The 20,083-nt window shown below is 39.7% G+C and overlaps 1 protein-coding gene across 1 annotated transcript in view; it reads left to right on the top strand.

Moving 5' to 3' along the window:
- The window catches only part of DNAH6 (dynein axonemal heavy chain 6), a 300,118-nt gene that overhangs the window by 76,826 nt on the left and 203,209 nt on the right, over positions 1-20,083 (top strand). Inside the window, exons 13-19 of the mRNA XM_066377849.1 lie at positions 3,428-3,579; positions 5,496-5,648; positions 8,100-8,351; positions 11,270-11,398; positions 12,565-12,678; positions 14,148-14,291; positions 19,626-19,838. Coding sequence (XP_066233946.1) covers positions 3,428-3,579; positions 5,496-5,648; positions 8,100-8,351; positions 11,270-11,398; positions 12,565-12,678; positions 14,148-14,291; positions 19,626-19,838 — 1,157 coding nt within the window. The remainder of the gene's footprint in view (positions 1-3,427; positions 3,580-5,495; positions 5,649-8,099; positions 8,352-11,269; positions 11,399-12,564; positions 12,679-14,147; positions 14,292-19,625; positions 19,839-20,083) is intronic.

Raw genomic sequence — 20,083 nt, 5'->3', positions numbered from 1 at the left:
TATTATGCTCACTTTGTTAAAAATGGCGCTGCCCATGTGAGGCCGTCGCCCAGGTGATATTAATGTGTGTTGAGAATCCTTGTAGCCTGGGGCTTGGTTTTGGGATTAAGCCTTTCCCACCTTTTTTGATGTGGGGTGGTACAATCCAATCATGCCTCAGAGAAGTGACTTTGTATTAGAGACTTCCCTATTTTGTATATTGGATTAGAGGTTGTGAAGCTACATTATAAAATGGGGGCAGAACGAGAGTTTGCTCTCTTGGTTCCTGGGATGATTAGCATGAGAGAGCAGAGGGAGCAGAGCAGAGAGCAGCGGAAAGAGGCCATGTGGCCAGGAGAAGCAGCCAAGATGGCGGAGTGCTGAGTGAGATGCCAGTTTGTGCAGAGTTTGTATCTGAGATAAGGAAGGAGATGGGGAACTGAGGAGAATAAGGCTGGTGAGCTAGAAACCTTTGATTCTAGGAAACTCGGATAAGTCAGTGGCTTTGTGAGCACTGAATGTGGGTGGGTTTTGGAGCCCAGTATATGTTTTTACTTGCCCGCCGGGTGCAAGCTAGGATTAAAGACTATGGCCCACCAGTTTGTGGCTCCATTATTTCTTTACCGACTGTCCGAATCCAATGCGAACCTGCATGGGCCGGGCTGCTGTGATAGTGGTGGCCCTGGCCGTGGCCACTGGCCTTACACTCAGTGATTGCTTTCTCATATGTGCCTTGACCGGGGGGCTACAGCAGACTGAGTGACCCCTTGCTCAAGCCAGCGACCTTGGGTTCAAGCTGGTGAGCCTTGCTCAAACCATCTGAGCCCGTGCTCAAGGTGGCGACCTCGGGGTTTCAAACCTGGTTCCTCCACGTCCCAGTCCAACGGTCTATCCACTGCACCACCGCCTGGTCAGGCCCAGCACTAATTTTTTAAATAACTATTTTATGGTTTTCTTTCAACCCATTATTTTTATTGTGCTAAATTAAATTAGGCATTCCATTACTAAAATACTTTAATATGCATCTCTAATAAGCTTGTTCCTACAGACAACCCCAAATAATGTCACACCTAAAAAAACTAATCTCGTAATTTTAACATTTAGTCTGTATTCGGAGTCCCCCAAATAAAGCAATTTGCAGCTGGTTTGACCCAGAATCCAGTCCAGAGAAGCAGACACTGCATTTAGTTTTTAAGTCCCTGAGACTTAGTGTGTGAAGTGAACGGACAGAGGGACACAGTGCCTTGCATGCTGTAGCATGGCACTGCGGTGGCAGTGAGGTGTGGAGCCTGGCATTTTAGCACAGGAAGTAGAAATAACCCAAATCACCAGTTCTAATCACTGATCCCTATACTCCAGGCCTTGAGCCCAAGGCCTCTGCTCACCGGCGGCTGCATTCCCCACATTCAGTAGCTTTCATCCCTCAGCACCTTCCCAGTAGGAGGGGTCACCAGACTCCCAGGGTTCCCTTGATCTCATCCTGCCTTGGTTGGTCAAGCCTGTGGCAGTCCTGGAACCAGAGTCTCTCAGGTATTAACTGTTTGTTGCCTGGGACTTTGGATTGCATTGGCCTGGGCTCCTAAATGCTGTGTTCCTCCTGCTTTTAGAACTCTCTGGAATTCTGAACTCTAAACCCAGTTGTTAGATTAACTGAATGTAGCTTTGCCCCTTTGACACCATGCTTTGCCTGTTACCATATTCCTTCAAAATGCTATAACATTGCCTTGCACATATTATAGATAATTAATAAATGTCTGTTTAACTGAACTTTGAACCAAAGTTTTCTCCTGACCAACCCCAGAAGGTTCTCAGGGGACAGGTTCTGGCTTCCTGACATAATCAGCTATATCTTACCACTAAGTTCCTATAAAAGTCAATGCTTACTAATAATTTCTATATTTGCTGAGCACTAATGAGTTGATAGATGCTATACTAAGTGATCATCAGTTATCTTGCCTAATCTTGACAGTCTTATGTGGTATCAGACTTCTCATTTTACAAATAAGGAAATGGAGATATATAGGGATAAGGAAACTGCAAAATCGCACCGTCAGTAAGTAGTTTAGAAACACTTCTCTGACTTGAAAGTGTGTGCACTTAACCATTATACATTCTGCCTCTCTATGAAGAGATCAGAAATAAATCTTATTTCTCTTCTGTCTCTTTGGCTATGTGTTCACGGCCAACAAGAAATATAGTTATTAGATCAATAACCTATTAATCTAAAATTTTTTTTTGTATAAATGGAGTATTGGACCAAATTGGTATTTCCCAAACTGGTATTCCTTGGAAGATTATTAGAAGGGATAATCACATGATACCATGTGATTGGTATCAAATAAGTGTGGAAACTACTAGACAAAGCAACATTATACAGGTTTTCTTACCAGAGGACTTCTGAGATTATTTGATATCCTTATTTTGTCAGTTCTAACAAACACACATATCAACTTCTGAAGTCAGTAGGGTAATTGTACTTCTTTCTATTATAAGGAGGCTGAAGCTCAGAAAGATTAGGTGACTAACCCAGAGCCACAAACAGGTTCAAGGCTGACCCATGTCTTCCATATTTGGTGTGAGGTGTTCTTTGTACTCCATCAAATGCCCCCTTTTTTCAGGGGGGGAGATGGCATGATAAAGGCGAGGTCAGTCCCCTTCTCCCTCTGTGATGATGAGGGGTTACAGAAGGAGAACAGGACCCACAGAGGAGAGCCAGCTGACCCCAGTGGAGGAAGTAACTGGGAATAAAGTTAGCTAAATTTGAGAGAGTCCAGGATTTGAAAGGCAAACAGAGTACTATAAGTGTATGAGAGAGAGCTGTTTTTGACCAACAGCATGATAAAAGTGTATTCAGGAATAATTGGGCTTCCACTGGTTTTGAGTAGATTGCAGAAGGTGGTAAATGCATTTAGGAAGATTATCAAAGCATGACTGCGGCAGAAGCAGATGCAAACTGACAAAGGCATTAATCATGGTGTTGGAGCAGGGTTGGCAGGAGGTGGTTGGAAGAGGAATGGAGATGACTTTGGCTGTGCTTGATCTCTTGTGTCTGTCTCAAAATTTGTTGTGAATATCCTCAAAATGCTTCACCTTGCAGTACCATGTAGGAGAACCCTTAGATTAATCTCAATTTCAAACCAGCCCGACTCAAGAATCTAGTTCATTCCAAACTAGATCCTCTAATGCAATTATAAGTTATTTTTATCAGCCATCCCTTAATAGGATCTGAAACATATTTACATAATTCATATAATTATTATATGTTAGCTTTTGTTACAAGAATAAAATGTAAAAATCTATGAATTAACATTTTAAAGTTATATTAAGTACCTTATATATGAATAACATAAACACATTTATGAATGCAATAATTTTTAATGTACCTCATAATTTTCCTTCCAAATATAACATAATGTATTTTATGCTTTATATGAACTATTTCATGTAGATGTTAAATTCTTTAGTGAACAACTGGAAAAATACCACAAACAGCACAAGGATGCTATAGCTCTGAAACCCACCAGAAATGTGGGACTGCTGCTCATCGACACTAAGCTGCTGAAAGAAAAACTAATTCCCTCACCTTTGCGATGCTTGGAGGTAAATATGAACTAGGAAAAATTCTAATTATGGTCTCTACAATTATTTTATGACTCTTCTATTGCAATAAACCTATCTCTTTTTTTTATTCAGTGAGAGGAGGGGAGGCAAAGATAGACTCCCGCATGTGTCCCTGACCAGGATCCACCCGGCAAGCCCACTAAGGGTGATGCTCTGCCTTATGATGATCTGGGGTATTGCTCCATTGCTCAACAACCAAGTTCTTCTTAGTGTCTGAGGCGGAGGCCATGGAGCCATCCTCAGCACCCAGGGCCGACTTGTTCTAATCGAGCCATGGCTGCAGGAGCAGAAGACACAGAGAGAAAGAGAGGGGGAGAGAAGTGAGAAGGGAAGGGGGGGAGATGCAGATGGTCATTTCTCCTGTGTTCCCAGACTGAGACTCATACCCGGGACATCCACAAGCTGGGCCAATGTTCAACCATTGAGCCACTGGCCAGGGTCTATCTTTATTTTCTAGTATTGCAAATATTTAAAATTAAGATAAGTCTGCTGGATCTTCTTGGTTTCTAAGAAAAGTTCACATCTCCTTTCTGTTCCAAGCACAGTCAGCTTTCAGATGAGGACAGAGAGGGAACTACAAGCCCCAGACTGGCCTCTGACTCTTATTCCTTTTTCCTTTGTTGGAGTTTTTCAAGCCTTTTAGTCCTAGTGGGTATGCTGCTTCCTTCTAGGATCCTGAGATCAAGTTTTGGAAATCATTTCTTGATCTGAAACTGTCCCCACAGATCTGAATACATTTTAGTAATTGGCAAGCTGTAGCTCACAGGGTCAACCTAGTGTGCCACCTGATTTGTATAAACAGTTTATTAGAACACAGCTCTGGCAACTCGCTGATGTGCAGCACAACCTGCGGTTGCTTTCTCACTACAAGGGCAAAGCTGAGTAGCTGGGACAGAGACTGCCCTGCAAATCTAAGGTACTGACTTTTGGCCCTTGCACAAAACTTCTGTTCCCTGGCATAGACAACAAGACAGAACACTGCATAAAAGACAGCAGACCTGAATGCTAGGACTTGTTCTGTCGTTGTAATTACTTGTAAGAAAGTAGGCTTTCTTCTAGAGCTTTATTTCTTCACCTTTTGTTGAAAAGGACAAAATTTATAATTGGAGCAAATTCGATTCAGTTTCAACTGTTTGAGCACTACTATATAGGAAGCCAAAGAAAACTGCTCTCAAACTGACTTAAGCGATCAGAACTGTATAGGCTGTACATCTAAAACAACAAGGGTGAATGGGCCTCAGGGAGGGTTGGTCCTGTTTCTTTTCATTCTCTTTACTGAGCCTCCTGGTGTTCCAGCTTCAGATAAGGCTAGCATCCCCTCACATATGTGAAATGGCTGTGAAAAGTTCCATAAGCTAATTATTTCCTTCTTTATGTTCAGAGAGAGAAAAAGATTGGGATTCTGAGCAGAAATTTCTCTAGCTTTAGACAGTAGTGCTGGACCTGTATCTAACTGAATCAGCTGAGGTCAGATGTCTAACCTCATCCAGTCACATTGGCCAAAGGAAGCCAGCCTCATATTTACCTAGTGACAAATCAGATTCCACCTTTGTTTCTGAAGGAGAAATCGATGAATTTCCCCTAAATCACATGGCTGCCACCCAACATGACAGGAGTAGAGTTGATGCTGAAGAGGACTTACAAGCAATCCAAGGATTTAGGCAAACTTTTTAATATGCTGTACAATCTACTAGTTCTGGGAATGGTCTTCACAACTTGACCCTCTTGTTGGTTCATTTAACTAGCAAGGATTTAATGTGAAAAAAGTTCCTTTATATACACTGCTGCTTCCAGTACTTGCTGATTTTATAAATGTTCAATTAGGATTTATCTAAAATATATAAAAAATGGAAGTATGTTCAAGTAATTATTCACATTTTCTCTTTCCTTCCTAGGTGCTAAATTACATGCTTCCTTGTCAAAGCAAGTTAAAAGTGGATACCATTATATCTGAGGCACAAGATGCAGAGTATAAACTTGAATTTGTTCCAACGACCACGATAGAATATGTTAACAGCTTAATATTTCTTGACAAAATTCAGGAAAGGGTAAGTCGATTGATATAACTCAATATTCCATATCTGATGGTAGGTAATAAAGACAGATAATAGAAATTTAGGGGTTGAAGATCAAGAAACAGCTGTGAAAATATCAGAAACACTTTCAGACACAATGAGTGGCTGCCCGACATCAGAGCAATAGTGACAGCAAACAGTGATCAAACTCAGACTGCTGCTCAGGCATTGTACTGCTTGTTTTACATACACTACATTTTACAGCCTCACAGAAACTTAAGAAGGATAGGTAATTTGTATTCTGCAGATGAGGAAACAAGGATAGAATAGGTTATGTTGTCCAATTCATAGAACTTGTATATGGTCAGAGGTGGATTAAGGTCAGATGAGGCCCCAGGCGCAGAAGAAAATATTGGATCCCTTAAAAAAAAAGAGAGAGGGAAAATAAAAATACATGTTAATCATATTTTTAAATAAATAAAAAATATTATGTACTATTCATGTTAAAATTGCACATATGAAACCAAACTTGATGTCATTAGAAAAAAGTGTAAAGTTGGGGTTTTGCGGGGCCCTTCAGAAGTTGGGGCCCAGGGCGCAAGCCCAGGGTGCCCGCCGTTAAATCCGCCTCTGAGTATAGGTAGAGGAAGGCCACATAATCATTGTATTGCCAGACCAGTTTTGAGAGAGAAAGAGGCACTATTAATCACTATGCCAAGACACGTACAAACCAGGACACTCTCAGAGAAACCTGGACATACACTTACTCCATGTACAAGAAACAGAAAGATGATCAGACCTGGATGTACAGAGACTTAGTTCTGTTCATAACTTGTTTTAGACACTAGACATTTGTGGTTGAAATGTAAAAAATCTCATAAGTTAGCTTAGAGAACAGAAAATTTATTCTAAGTTGGCAGAGGTATCTTCTGGAAGTTAAAGGCATGGGTAGAGCCTAGCCTTTAAAAAGAACAGGCTCTAGAGACTAGAGCAGCCTAGGAGAACCAGAAGGCCTCTCTCTTTCCATCTGTCATCACTGCTGCTCTCTAGAACAGTGTTTCTCAAAGGGTGGTCCCCAAACCAGCAGCAGCAGTAGCAATGGGAACTAACTTGTTAGAAATGCATATTCTTTTTTTCTTCTTTTCCAAGTGAGAGGAGAGGAGATAGACAGATTCCCTCATGCGCCCCAACTGGGAGCCACCCAGCCACCCCCATCTGGGGCCAGTGCTGTGGGAGCCATGCTTCCATGCTTGCAACTGAATGCCTGAAGGGAGGCTCCACAGGCCATCCTCAGTGCCTGGGGCTGATGTGCTCAAACCAATCAAGCCATGGCTGCAGGAGGGGAAGAGAGAGAGAGAACAAGAGAAGGGGGATGGAGGGTGGGTGGAGAAGCATATGGTTGCTTCTTTGTGCCCCGACCGGGAATTGAACCTGAGATTTCCACGCACCGGGCCGACACTCTACCGCTGAGCCAACTGTCCAGGGCCAGAAATGTATATTCCTTGACCCCACCTAAGACCTCTGAATCAAGACCTTGAAGGAGGGGCTCAACCATCAGTGTTTTAACACGCTTTCCAAGGTGATTGTGATGGAAGCTGAAGGTTGACAACCGTTTCTGTAAAAGCCTCTCTCTGCAGTCATCTCATGTTAAGGACCTGCTTTCTGTTTCCACCTGAGAGCAAACGGCCTCTGCCTGCAGCTGCAGTCCAACCTTTCCCATTTCTGAGAGAGAGGTGACACTGATCCTCCATGTTCGAGAGAGAGGTCACACTGACCCAGGGTTACTAGCTCCCAATGTGATGCTATTGAGTTCAGCTCGTGGCCAGGAGGTTGGGTCAAGTTGTTCAAACATGGCTGCTCCATCTTTAAACATGTGACAGAGTTGGGGGAAAGAGGGTTCCCCCCAAATTGGAGAGTCCCTTGCCAGAAAATTAGAAAAGACACTGTCCACTGAAGGTAGGACATCAAAGTGATGACTGTTAGATAGTAACAGTATTTATTAAAGGATAGTGGGAGGCTTCACATTAGATCAGAGTGCTGAATCTGTGCAGGCAGAAAAATGGCCTGTGCACAGCTCAGGGGCTGGTCTGGGACAGTCACAGGGACAGTCACAGCTCAGCCCACATGCCTGGGAGCTCGGATAGGACGACTGAGCATCCTCCCAGCACGCCTTGTCTCGGAAAACCTTAAATATTGACACAGTTTAATGCTACCAGAAAATAAAAGAAAGGAGAAAAATGAACATTAGTAAGAATAGTGCTATGCTCAGCTCTGAACAACTCACCTCCTGGGCCTGACGACCTATATTGTTACAATGGCCATAACAGTCACCCAGCAGGCTCAGCCAGTTAAACATGCTCCTCACATGCTGAGTCTTCACAGCATGCTGTTCAAGGCACACAGAGGCCAGCTCTTATTACACAAAGCCCGCAGGGTATAATAGCACTCTTATCTAGTCAACAAGCTACAAATGTTTCTATTTAGATTGAAAGCCTTGAAGATGAAGGGAATGTGGTGGTTCAAATGTACAAGCTCATCGAGCAGTATCAGGTTCCCACGCCGCCCGAAGACTTTGCTGTTTTTGCGACTATGAAGCCATCTATCATTGCTGTTCGGAATGCCATCGACAAAGCCGTAGGTGACAGGGATACAAGCATCAAGGAATTCTGTCTGCTTTTGGGTAAGGATCTTGAAGAGCTAAACAATGAAGTGAATGAAGTCAAGCTGCAAGCACAGGTGAGTTAAGGAAGAATTTTTTAAAAAAGTGTGTTACATCCTACTATTACATCTGAATTGAATCATTTAGGAGCATATTTCATTTTAATCTAATTTAACCTTTGTTTACTAATTCTGACCAATTAACAATGTTTTTAAACCTGTACTTAAAATCAAAAATATTTCTGAGCTCTCTTCAAATACTGAATAAATTCCAGACCATTGCAAGTAAAGTATATATATAAGTAATACTGAATTTTCTTTCTCCTGGTTTGTATTTATTATTCTCAACTGAGTGTTTTTACAACTTGTTAGCATATTTTATAGCTATTGTCACAGTGAATTTTGTTAGCCACATATTAGAAAATTTCTATTTAGAAAGAGAGAGGGTATAAAGTAAAAACTATAAAAAACAATAGTTGGTTAACTTGCACTAATTTTACTATACAAAAGATACAAGAGGAATTTAAAAATAATTTAAAATAGATATCTGAGTGATTAACTGAAGTATACATGAAAATCTCATTTTTAACGATCCATTATTTTATTATTAACATTAACTAAAAGTTATCACAGAACTATAAAACCATATAAAGTTATAATCAAATCAAAATAATTTGGAAAAAGTCAATGTCCATCAACAAAGGATTAATAAATGTGTTAGGGTACATCTACTCAAAGGAATACAATACAGACATTAAAAATTACAATATGCATTCATATGTATTAACATGGGAATGTAAAAGCAGCTAATCTTTATTGTGTTACTATGTGTCAAGTACTAAAGTATTTTTCTATTTTCAAATTGAGAAAACTGCACACAAATGTAACATCTGAACAACTCAGTGAATTACCAGAACATGAACCTATCCATGTATCCACTACTCATGTAAAGAGCTATAACATTACTGGTTCCCATAGCATCCCCTGTTGTCACTGACCCTTTCCTCCTCTCCAGAGGCACCACTGCCCTGAGTGCTAGTGCCACAAATCAGTTTTGCCTGTATATAAACTCCAGTGAGATAGGATCACACAGAAGTGTGGCCTTTATTTGATTTTGTTTCATTCCTGAAATATATCTGTTTCTGTGTGTTGATGTAACTTATTATCCACATTCATTGCTGTGTAGTGGTTTATCATATATCACAATTTAATTATCCAGTCCATGGTCAATGGACATTAGGATTGTTTACAGTTCTTGACAATAATAAATAATGTTTCTTTCTAGGAACATTTATATATACATTTGCATGCTTTAACTCATTTAATCCTCAGACTGCCTATAAGGTTATTCACATTTTATAGAGAAGGAGACCAAGACACAAGGAAGTTAAATAACCTGCCCAGAGTCACACAGGTAATAAATGGAGGAACCAGAATTCAAGCTTAGGCACTTAGCTCCCAATGGTTAATAGTCTGCTATTAGCTGCTGTATACTATATCTGTTTTCCATACAGAGAAGACAATAAAAAGTATGGGAGATTATTCTTTGTTTAGAAACAATACATATTTATAGAGATAGATGGCTAGAGAGAGCAAAAAGGTGAGCAAATGCTTTATGTGTAATCGTGCATTTTTTAAAGCAGGATTCTCACACACAGAATGATGGCAGAGGTTCTCTCTAGCAAGTACTTCTTCTCTAGTGGGTTTGGAATTAGCACATTATCACTGGAGAAGAGAACTACAGCTTCATTATTTCCATAGATGGCGTCACCTCGTTGTCAAAACTGCTGCTCCTGTTGATAAAGGGAATTGGAGAAGAAAATCTAGATGTGGCAATTGATGATAACTCAATTTATTTCCATTTTAAATGTCTATTTTGTTTTAATTTGGTCTTTTTAAGAGAGATTTTAGTTCAAAATGAACTCCCTGTCAAGCATTTCTTCACCCTTGCTCCCATCCCCTCCACCTCCTTCTCCATGGGGAAGTCGCGTTTCCTCAGGGTGGATGAGGGGAGGGGCATCCATCCTTACGCTGCCCTCTGGACCACAGGCTTCCAGTGCGGTGCGGGGGGCCTGCTTGTCCCAGGCCGCTGTTAGCTCAGGGTTTTTCCTGGTTCTTCAGGTACCATGCTAGCCCCTGCTGTTGCATTCTTTCATTTGTGCTATAGTCTGCAGTCTCAGCTGGTGACTTTCTAGTCCTGACCTTGGACTTCCTCTGGTCTACCAGTTCTTTCAGTAGTTCCCACTGCCAGAATCAAGGCACAGCACAGGAGAAATTCCTGCTTCCTTTCATACCCCTCCAAAAGAGTCAGCGCCAGCCCCTTCTGCCAGGACATTTCCACTTCCCTTGGCTTTTTCTAATGAGGAGCATACTGTCATTTTGAGTGCAGGGCCATGCTGTATCGGAGGTGAGATGATTGGCCTCATCCAAGTTGTGGCTGAAATAGTTCTCAGATTCCCCAAACCTGGTTAGGTGTCTCTGCTTTGTTCCTAAACTTCTTCATTCCCGTTCACTGGGTCATATTTGAACCCCCAAAAGGTCAGCCAGAAAACACATCAGACCACTTATTCTTTGTTTTTCTTCTTCCTCCCTCTCAGAATTCAAAGACTTTTTATTTTGTTTATTGTAAAATGGTAGTTTTCCTTCTATTATAATCTCTTCCTTCTTTTCCCTGTTGCACTCACCTCTCCTCACCTGCAGTCATGGTTTTCAAGAAGCACAAGAAAAGAAAATAAATGAGGGAAAACATACTAGGTACTATTTAAAACCATTGTTATCTCCATGGCACTTCTATGTGCATTTCTGTACTTTTTACAATATATATATGTTGCTTTAAAATTCAGGGAAGCAGTCATTCTAACACATTTTATAAAAATCAGAGTGAGAAGAGAATTAGAAAAATATATTTTTTAAATATTTGTTACTTAATTTAATGTAGTGAGTGGTCTACATCAAAAAGCCAGAATGACTAATGAAAAACTATCTTAATTTTACAGGATCCACAGATTTTGGATATTAATGCTGACCAAGACAAAATACAGGTCATGTTGAGTGATCTACAATTAGTTCTAGACGATCTTCAGAAACGCGCATTTCAATACAAATCTTATCAGAAAAATTTTAAGGTAATAACTCTGCATGTGTTTTTTTTTAATGTATGCATAGAATGGCATCGATGTTGAAAGGCACACTTTCAACAGTGTGACTATAAACATTTAATGTTTGGACACCTATGTGCTAATTACTGTGCTGGGACTCACAAATAAATATGTGTTCCCTTTCTTTCTTAATACAGGCATTTATTGCTACAAACTTCCCTCTCAAAACTGCCTTTGCAGCATTCGATGGGTTTGGGTGTGCTGCTTTTTCATGTTCATTTGTTTCTGGACATTTTTCAGTTTCTCACTGATTTCCTCTTTGACCCATTAGCTGTTTAGGAAATCTTTGTTTAGTTTCCACATGCTTGTAAATTTCCCAGATTTCCTCTTGTTGTGGATTTCTAGTTTCATACCATTGTGGATGGAAAAGAGATGTTGTATGATTTCAATCTTCTTAAATTTTCTAAGGTTTGTTTTTTGGTGTCTCATGATATACCGTTGGGAATGTCCCATGCCCATGTGAAAAGAATGCGTACCCTGCTGCTGCTGGATAAATAGTTCAAAGCCCTTACTCATCACTGGGCTCCTAGTTTCTGTGCAGCCAGCTCCCCGGAGGTTTCCCCCCTCCAAGCCATGGCAGTCGTAAAACACTTCATGAAAACAGCTTTTTCAAATTTTCCTGCAGCAGTTCTCTCTATAGGGTTCATATTACCGCCTGTGGGGTTAAAAAGAGGTAAGAAGCCAGCCTGTCCTCTCCATCATAAACCACCCTACCCCCTCCACCAGCTACTGCACAAGCATCTTCCTCATCTGTCCTATAGGCTCTAAAGGAAATTGTCTTCGGCTTCCGAAGACTCATCTGCTTTTCAAAAAAGACCAGCACATATTATGCATATATGATCTAACTTGAGAGGAAGTGCCCATGGCCCTTTTGTGATATATACGTTATTGGAGAGTATTTAAGTTCTAAGGAAATAAAATATATTTGTCACTCAAATGGAAATTCAAATTTACATGGGATTTTGTTTCTTTCTTTTTTTTCTTTTTTTTCCATCTGTCCTTTTCTTTCCTCATTTAGAACACCCTCCTCACATATTCTGCTAAGTCACTGTATCAAGAATTACTACTGGTGGATAACATGACGGTTTTATATCTGAAAACTAATAGTGCATTTTGTTTATTGCATTTTAAAGGTAGAAGTTTCTAAGTTTGAGGCTTTGGAAGAAGTTAGCGCTGAAGTGAAGCTCAAACAATTACTCTGGGATTCTTTATCTGAATGGGATCATCTCCAAGAAGAATGGTTAAAGGTAAAAAAAAAGAAAGTTCTCAATTCCTAAATCATTTTTATTTTAATTAAACTTCAAATCCTAATAATATGAATTATAATTTTGTAACAATCTGGTAAATTTTTAATTTAGGTAAAATATGCAATGTTATTATTTTATGGGAACTACTATCATTTCCCAGTGAGATGCACAAAGGTCTCTGGGTCACTGTGCCGCAGCAGAATGCACTGTTGCAGCAGCTTCTCGGGTCCTCCCTGTAAGAAGGCTAAGTGAAGGGAGCATAGAGGACCTTCACTGCTTTGTGCTGTTTGAACCAGTGTTATCATGATACACTACACCCACATGCTCTTGAGGATTGTTGGCTTTTTCTGTGATCTGTACTTTAGATTTCTGTTAGCTTAGGTTCTGTTCTCGTTGTCCTTTGAGAAAAAAAGAAGCCGTTTTGTTCACTGTAGTAAAGTAGAATCAGAGTGATGAAATCTAGGCTCTTTCCTTGAAAACTCAATAGTAAATTCTTTTAATTAGGAGGCCAAGAACCATAGAATTTGGTTTCTAGGGTCAACCTTTATATTTACATTTATAAAGGTTGACACTCTAAGAGGCAGAATAGATGACCATCTAGACTTTCACGTGTGATGTAGACACGTTAAAAATACCATCAACTTCACAAATACCGTTCACACTTGCTCGTTCATCCTACCTGTGCTGATGCCTGTAATTAGAAATCATATGTCTGGGTTAAATACGGGTGATACAGGAAATGTTTCCCAGATGAGGTTCTAGCTGCTGGAGATACCAGTGGAAAACAAAAAGGACAAAGTCCAACCCTCAGAGAGCTTATCTTTTGGTGAGGAAAACAGCAAAAAAGAACAAATATATGCTTTTAAGTGTGCTTATATAACTCCTTTATCACTTGTCTCAGAACTAGAAAATGCTCCTGACCAATAATGAAAAAGCTTTTAGAGTTTTCTGATTACCACTGTAGATTAGAACAGCAACTTCCAAAGTGAGATGAAAGTTTTACAAATTCTTTATTGCCTTCCGTCCATATGACTATCTGACACGTCAATGTATGTGTACACTTATCTGCTTATATAACAGATATTTATAGATACATGTATATTTTGGGGGCATCTTTAAATCACTCATATTAAAAGGTTACGTAATCAAATATTAGGGGAATACTAGGTGAGAAATTTCTAGTTAGCAAGAGTAAAAATTAACTGTTTATTTCCTTACAAGGTTTGGCTCAGGAATGAATCACGGGAATTGTAACACCCATGTGTTGCTGTGGGAGACAGGACAGGACAGCAATGACCAAGAGATGCCCCGGGACTGTTGGCACCTTAATAAGTGAAGCCATTTCCAAAGTATAGAGTTGACTTGGCTTAACAATGTAACTACTGGGAAATCTGAGTAAAGTGAAAAAGTTCACTATTTCAAGCTTGCCTTTTATATGTCTTAACTTCTTTTCCCCCTGATTTTCCTAGTCCAAATTTGAAAGCCTGGACCCAGAAGTCCTAAACAGTCAAGTTACTAAATATGCCAAATTTGTGACTCAGTTGGAAAAAGGCTTGCCGCCCAACAGTGTAGTGCCCCAGCTAAAAAATAAGGTGGAAAAGATGAGAGAAAAGGTAAGTGTCGTAGAAATTATTTTAAAAACTCTAGTCCATGAGTTACTCCTTGATGCTAATGATACAGAAGTCAGGAATTGTCCCTTGTTGAAATTAGTCAGCTTTGCAGAGAGAGAGGAAAGAAAGGACAAATTCAATTTACAGAGGCACAGACTGCAACTCTGTCTTCACCTGGCTAAGCGATGCAGTTAAACACCTCTATTGGAAGAGGCATACAGAGTAAGCTTTCCCCACATGGTTGGGGAAGCAGTGCAGGAGTAGGTTGTAGGTGTGCCAAGATACTGAACCACTGAGCCTATAGACAGCCAGACAAGGCTAGGGCAGCCTTGTCCACTGACACCTCTGCAACAAATAAATGTGCCACTTTCCTGGCATGCCGCCATGTGAGGAAGGTGGGGAAGCCCAGCAGCAGGTGTGCAGGGCTGGCTTTTGAAACCTATCACTGCTAACCCAGTCCTTGAAATAGGAAGAAAAAGGGAAACGATTTTTAGCCTTTTAAGCAGTTTTATATTTTTTAAAAAGAGATAAAGGACTAAAAGAAGACATGAGTAGAAAGAGTAAGCAAAGTTTCAGGCACAATGTGAAGCAAATGTTTCCTCTTTAAAAGAGTGTTTTTGCAGTTTTTTTCTCCTTTAGCTTTATGATATCTAGTCAAAACAGTTTTTAAAGTTACTTCTTTCTTCTTTATTGCCTTTAGTATGTTTATAACAGGCAGTTGTAAACAGATTCACTTGTCACAGTCTGCTGTCCATCGTTCGCTCCTTAGAAATCCTAGTTGATTTTTTTAACTTGCATGCAGTAGAGTCATTTTCTGTGTCATATAGTTGTAGGGGATTTTACAAATAGGAAGAGCCATGTTCCAACACAACAGCACTGTGCAGAACATTCCATCTCCCCCATATTTCCCTTCTGCTGTCCCTTTGTAGCCAGCTCTACCTTCCACCCCAAACCCAGAAAACCACTGATTTGTTTCTATCCCCATAGTTTTTTCTTTTATAGACTATGATATAAATGCAATGATACAATATGGAGCCTTTTGGGTCTGTCATCATTTACTTAGAAAATGCATATAAGATACATCTATGTGCTCATAGCCAGAACACATAACATACTCTTGTAACTCAAAAATAAAAAGACAAAAACCCTTTCTAATGAGCACAGGATTTAATAGATACTTCCCCAAAGAAGATACATGAAAAGATGCTGAACATCATCAGTCACAGGGAAGTGCTAATCAAAGCCACAACAACATACCATTGTACCCACCAGGATGGCTAGGATCAGAAAGACTAATTATATAAAAAGTATTGCCAAAGACCTACAGACATTGGAACCCTCATATGTTTGTGGTAAGATTATAAGATGGTACAGCCTTTGTGAAAAATAGTTTGGCAGTTTGTCAAACGTTAAAGTTACCATTTGTTAATATTACCAAGTCATTCCATTCCTAGGTATATACCTAAAAGAATTGCAAACATATGTTCACACAAAAACTTGTGTATAAATGTTCATAGCAGCATTATTCATAATAGCCAAAGTGGGGGGGAGGGGAAAATGTTCATCAACTAATGAATGAACAAAGTGTGACATGTCTATACAGTGGAACATGATTCAGCAATAAAAAGGAATAAAGTACTGATATATGCTATGAATCTTGAAAACATTGTACTAAATGAGAGAAGCCAGTCAGAAAAGGAGTATATAGCATATGGTGTCATTTTATAAAATGTTTAAGATAGAGAAGTCCATGTAGAAAAAAAATAGATTAGTGGTTACCAGCCACTGTAGAGGAGGAATCGGCAGTGATAGTTAATGAGTATGGATTTCCTTTAGGGGTAATGTAAATTAGATTGTGATGATAGTTGTACAACTCTGTGAATTATATATATATATATATATATATATATATATATATATATATATATATTAAAAGATTTCTCCATGTTATTATGAGAATAGTTCGTTAATTTGAATTGCTGAGTAGTATTCCATTATGTAGATTACCACAGTTTCATTACCACAATCTAATGTTTGTGCTAGCTTTGTTATGTATTTTATCTTTACATATGCTATAAACACAACATATTGTCATTATTTTTGTTTTACATAGTTATCATGAAGGCAATACAAGAGGAAATAAAATAAAATTCATTTTACCTTTATTCCATTTCCAGTGTTATTTGTTTGTACGGATCTAAGGTTCTGACTCATAGCATATTCATTCTACCAGAAGAACTTCCTTTAGTATTTCTTCTTGAGTCAATATGCTAACAATGAATTGCCTAAATTTTTGTTTTGAGAAAATCAGTATATTTTTTGGAGTGATATTTTCATTGGGTATATAATTCTGAGTTGATAGGTTTTGTTTGTTTCCAGAAATTTAAAATTATCCTTATCTCCTTGCTTGTATGGTTTCTAACAAGAAGTCATCTGCAGTTCTTCTTATCCTTCTGTAGATAACATTTTTGGAGGGATATGGCTGTCTTCAAGATTTTGTCTTTTTTTTTTTTTTTTTTTTATTCAACAAGAGAAAGGGAAGCAGAAACAGACTCCTGCATGCACCCAGACCGGGATACACCTGGCAAGCCTACACCTGGAAAGCCCACTGAGGCAATGCTCTGTCCATCTGAGACATTGCTCCTTTGCTCAGCAACCGAGCTCTTCTTAGCACCTGAGGCACAGGCCATGGAGCCATCCTCAGTGCCCAGGGCCAGCTCACTCCAGTTGAGCCATGGCTGCAAGAAGAGAAGAGAGAGAGAGAGAGAGAGAGAGAGAGAGAGAGAGAGGGAGAGCGAGAGAGAAGAAAAGGGAGGGGTGGAGAAGTAGATGGATGCTTCTCCTGTGTGCCCTACCCAGGAATTGAACCCAGGACATCCACATGCCAGGCAGACACTCTACTACTAAGCCAACCAGCCAGGGCCAAGATTTTGTCTTTTTCTTAGTTTTTGGCAGTGTGTAATACAGTATGTCTAGGTGTGTATTGGGTTTGTTTTTTTTCTTTTTCTTTTTTGTCATTGTTGTTATTAATGATTTGCATTTATTCTGCTTGGTGTTCTCTGAATTCCTTGGATCTCTTGTTTGGTTTCTGTCTTTAATTTTTTCTTTAATGCAGCTATTATTTTTTCAAATATCTCTTCTGCTCTGTTTTCTATCTCTTTTATTGTTCTGGGATTTTCATTACATATATTTTAGACCATCTAATATTGTGCCACAGCTCTTGCATGTTCTGTTATGGATTTTTTGGAGGGAAAGGGGAAAGGAACACTTAATTTTTCTCTGTGTATGTCAGTTTGGGGAATTTCTACTCATTTATCTTCAAGTTCACTGATTCCTTGGCTGTGTCAATTCATCAGTCATTCTTTATCTCTCTTACTGTCTTTTTTATTTCTAACATCTTTTTAATTTTTAATTATAGTTTATATTTTATTAACATTCTCCATATGATCTTGCATGTTTTCTACCTTTTCTATTAAAACTATTAACATATGGCCTGACCAGGTGGTGGCGCAGTGGATGGAGTGTCGAACTGGGATGCGGAAGGACCCAGGTTCGAGACCCTGAGGTCGCCAGCTTGAGCACGGGCTCATCTGGCTTGAGCAAAGAGCTCACCAGCTTGGACCCAAGGTCACTGGCTCCAGCAGGGGTTACTCGGTCTGCTGAAGGCCCACGGTCAAGGCACATGTGAGAAAGCAATCAATGAACAACTAAGAAGTCGCAACGCGCAACGAGAAACTGATGATTGATGCTTCTCATCTCTCTCCGTTCCTGTCTATCTCTGCCTCTGTAAAAAAAAAAAAAATGGAAGGAAAACTATTAACATATGCCTGACCTGTAGTGGCACAGTGGATAAAGCGTCCACATGGAACACTGGGGTCGCTGGTTCGAAACCCTGCACTGTGTGGTCAAGGCACATATGGGAGTTGATGCTTCCTGCTCTTCCCCATCTCTCTCTTTCTCTCTCTCTCTCTCTCTCCCTCTCTCCCTCTGTAAAATTAATAAATAAATATTTTAAACTATTAACATATTAATAACAATTATTTTATATTCCCTGTCTGGTTCTGATTATTTTTTTACTTTTTGGTGTATGTTTGTCTTGCTTTTTAGTATACTCTTTAAATTTTGTTACAAACCAAATATATTTTATGCAATATAGTAAATAATGCCTTTCCTTCCACTTGGCTTTTTGTGTAGCATGTTATGTTTAATCTGATTAGGAACTGGGGTGGATTTGAGTTTTGATGTTCCTATAGCTACCTTCAGTAGACCCACAGCTTTTAAGGTGTTCTAGTGATAACTTGTGTTAGGGTTTGACCTGGATTGTCAAAGACTGTTGTTTCAATTTGTTTCCCCCTGACCTTGTGTCTTCCATTTGTGTTGTGCCCAGAGAAAATCTGTCTCTTAGAGCATCCTACTCTGTATTCTACTTTTTTTTCACACAGTATTTGTTGTCCTGGTAGGGGAAATAAGCAGGGGAAATCTCTGCTACTCTGATAAAAATCTTTTACCTTAAGGCAGGGGTCTCAAACTCGCGGCCCGCCGAACAATTTTGTGTGGCCCGCAGACTAATCCATGAAGTTCAAAATATTTTGGAGACCCCTGCCTTAAGGCATTCTGTCCCTTGTTCTTAGAATTATTATCTTCACAGGTATTTCTTCCCCTTCTCTAACTGTAGTAAAAAGCCTAAAATACAGTTCTGTCCCTCCCCTGTGGGTGGAGCTTTATTTTTCTATTGTTTCTCCAGATATATATAAATACAAACACCTACAGTGAGTTATCACCAATACTTTGGGTGAGAGTTTTGTTGTTTTCTTCTCTGACATGTCTCTTGTTCCAGAAGGAAGCTGGGAGAGACTGGTTGGTTAGTTATAATAGTGGCTGGTGTTTCTTTCCTCTGCCAACACCATCAGGTAGGCTTTCTTAGGAGTCTTCCAGATCTTTTCTGTGAGCACCTCTATAGTTTTAGCACTCAGGAACTTCATACCTTTATGCTACCTTACATCCTTTCGTTAGCAATTTATTTTAAAAATTTTGCTGTGTCATCCTACTCATTTAAATGACAGCCCAAGGCATCTGTCCTGGGTAATTAAATTCTCAGATTGTGGCTATGAAGAAAACTGTGGGTACCAGTCTTTCACCAAATTTTGAATTAGTTGATTGCCCGGTAACTTTGGTTTCTGGTGGGACAATACAAGATATTAATTTCCAGTTTGTTTAGATTTTTCTTTGTTGTAAGAGTATAAGTGATGTTCTTTCCAGATCTCTACATTCTCAAATTAAAATCTTTCTTTTTAAGATAAAAAAAGCATGGTGCCTCTGACAGTGTTTGTTTTCCAGCTTCCAGTTATCATTGACTTGAGGAACCCAACTTTGAAGCCTAGACATTGGGCAGCTATTGAACAAACAGTGGATGCCACCCTAATGGACCTTGAAGCGCCATTAACCTTGGAGATGCTCTCTGAGTTACAGGTTTTTAACTTTGGCCAAGAAATTCAGGACATTTCTGGACAGGCTTCTGGAGAAGCTTCCTTAGAAACAATTCTTAAAAAGGTAAATCCGAAACACATTTCTTCTTCATTTATTTATTTTTTTAGATTTTATTTATTCATTTTAGAGGCAGAGAGAGAGAGAGAGAAAGGGGAGGAGCAGAAAGCATCAACTCCCATATGTGCCTTGACCAGGGAAGCCTGGGGTTTTGAACCGGCAACCTCAGTGTTCCAGGTCGATGCTTTTACCCACTGCGCCACCACAGGTCAGGCTGAAACACATATCTTCTTAAGATCAGGTAATGTTAG

This window comes from Saccopteryx leptura, chromosome 3 (genome assembly GCF_036850995.1).
Source record: "Saccopteryx leptura isolate mSacLep1 chromosome 3, mSacLep1_pri_phased_curated, whole genome shotgun sequence".
NCBI classification, from domain to species: domain Eukaryota; kingdom Metazoa; phylum Chordata; class Mammalia; order Chiroptera; family Emballonuridae; genus Saccopteryx; species Saccopteryx leptura.
This window is presented reverse-complemented; position numbering and strand designations above follow the sequence as displayed.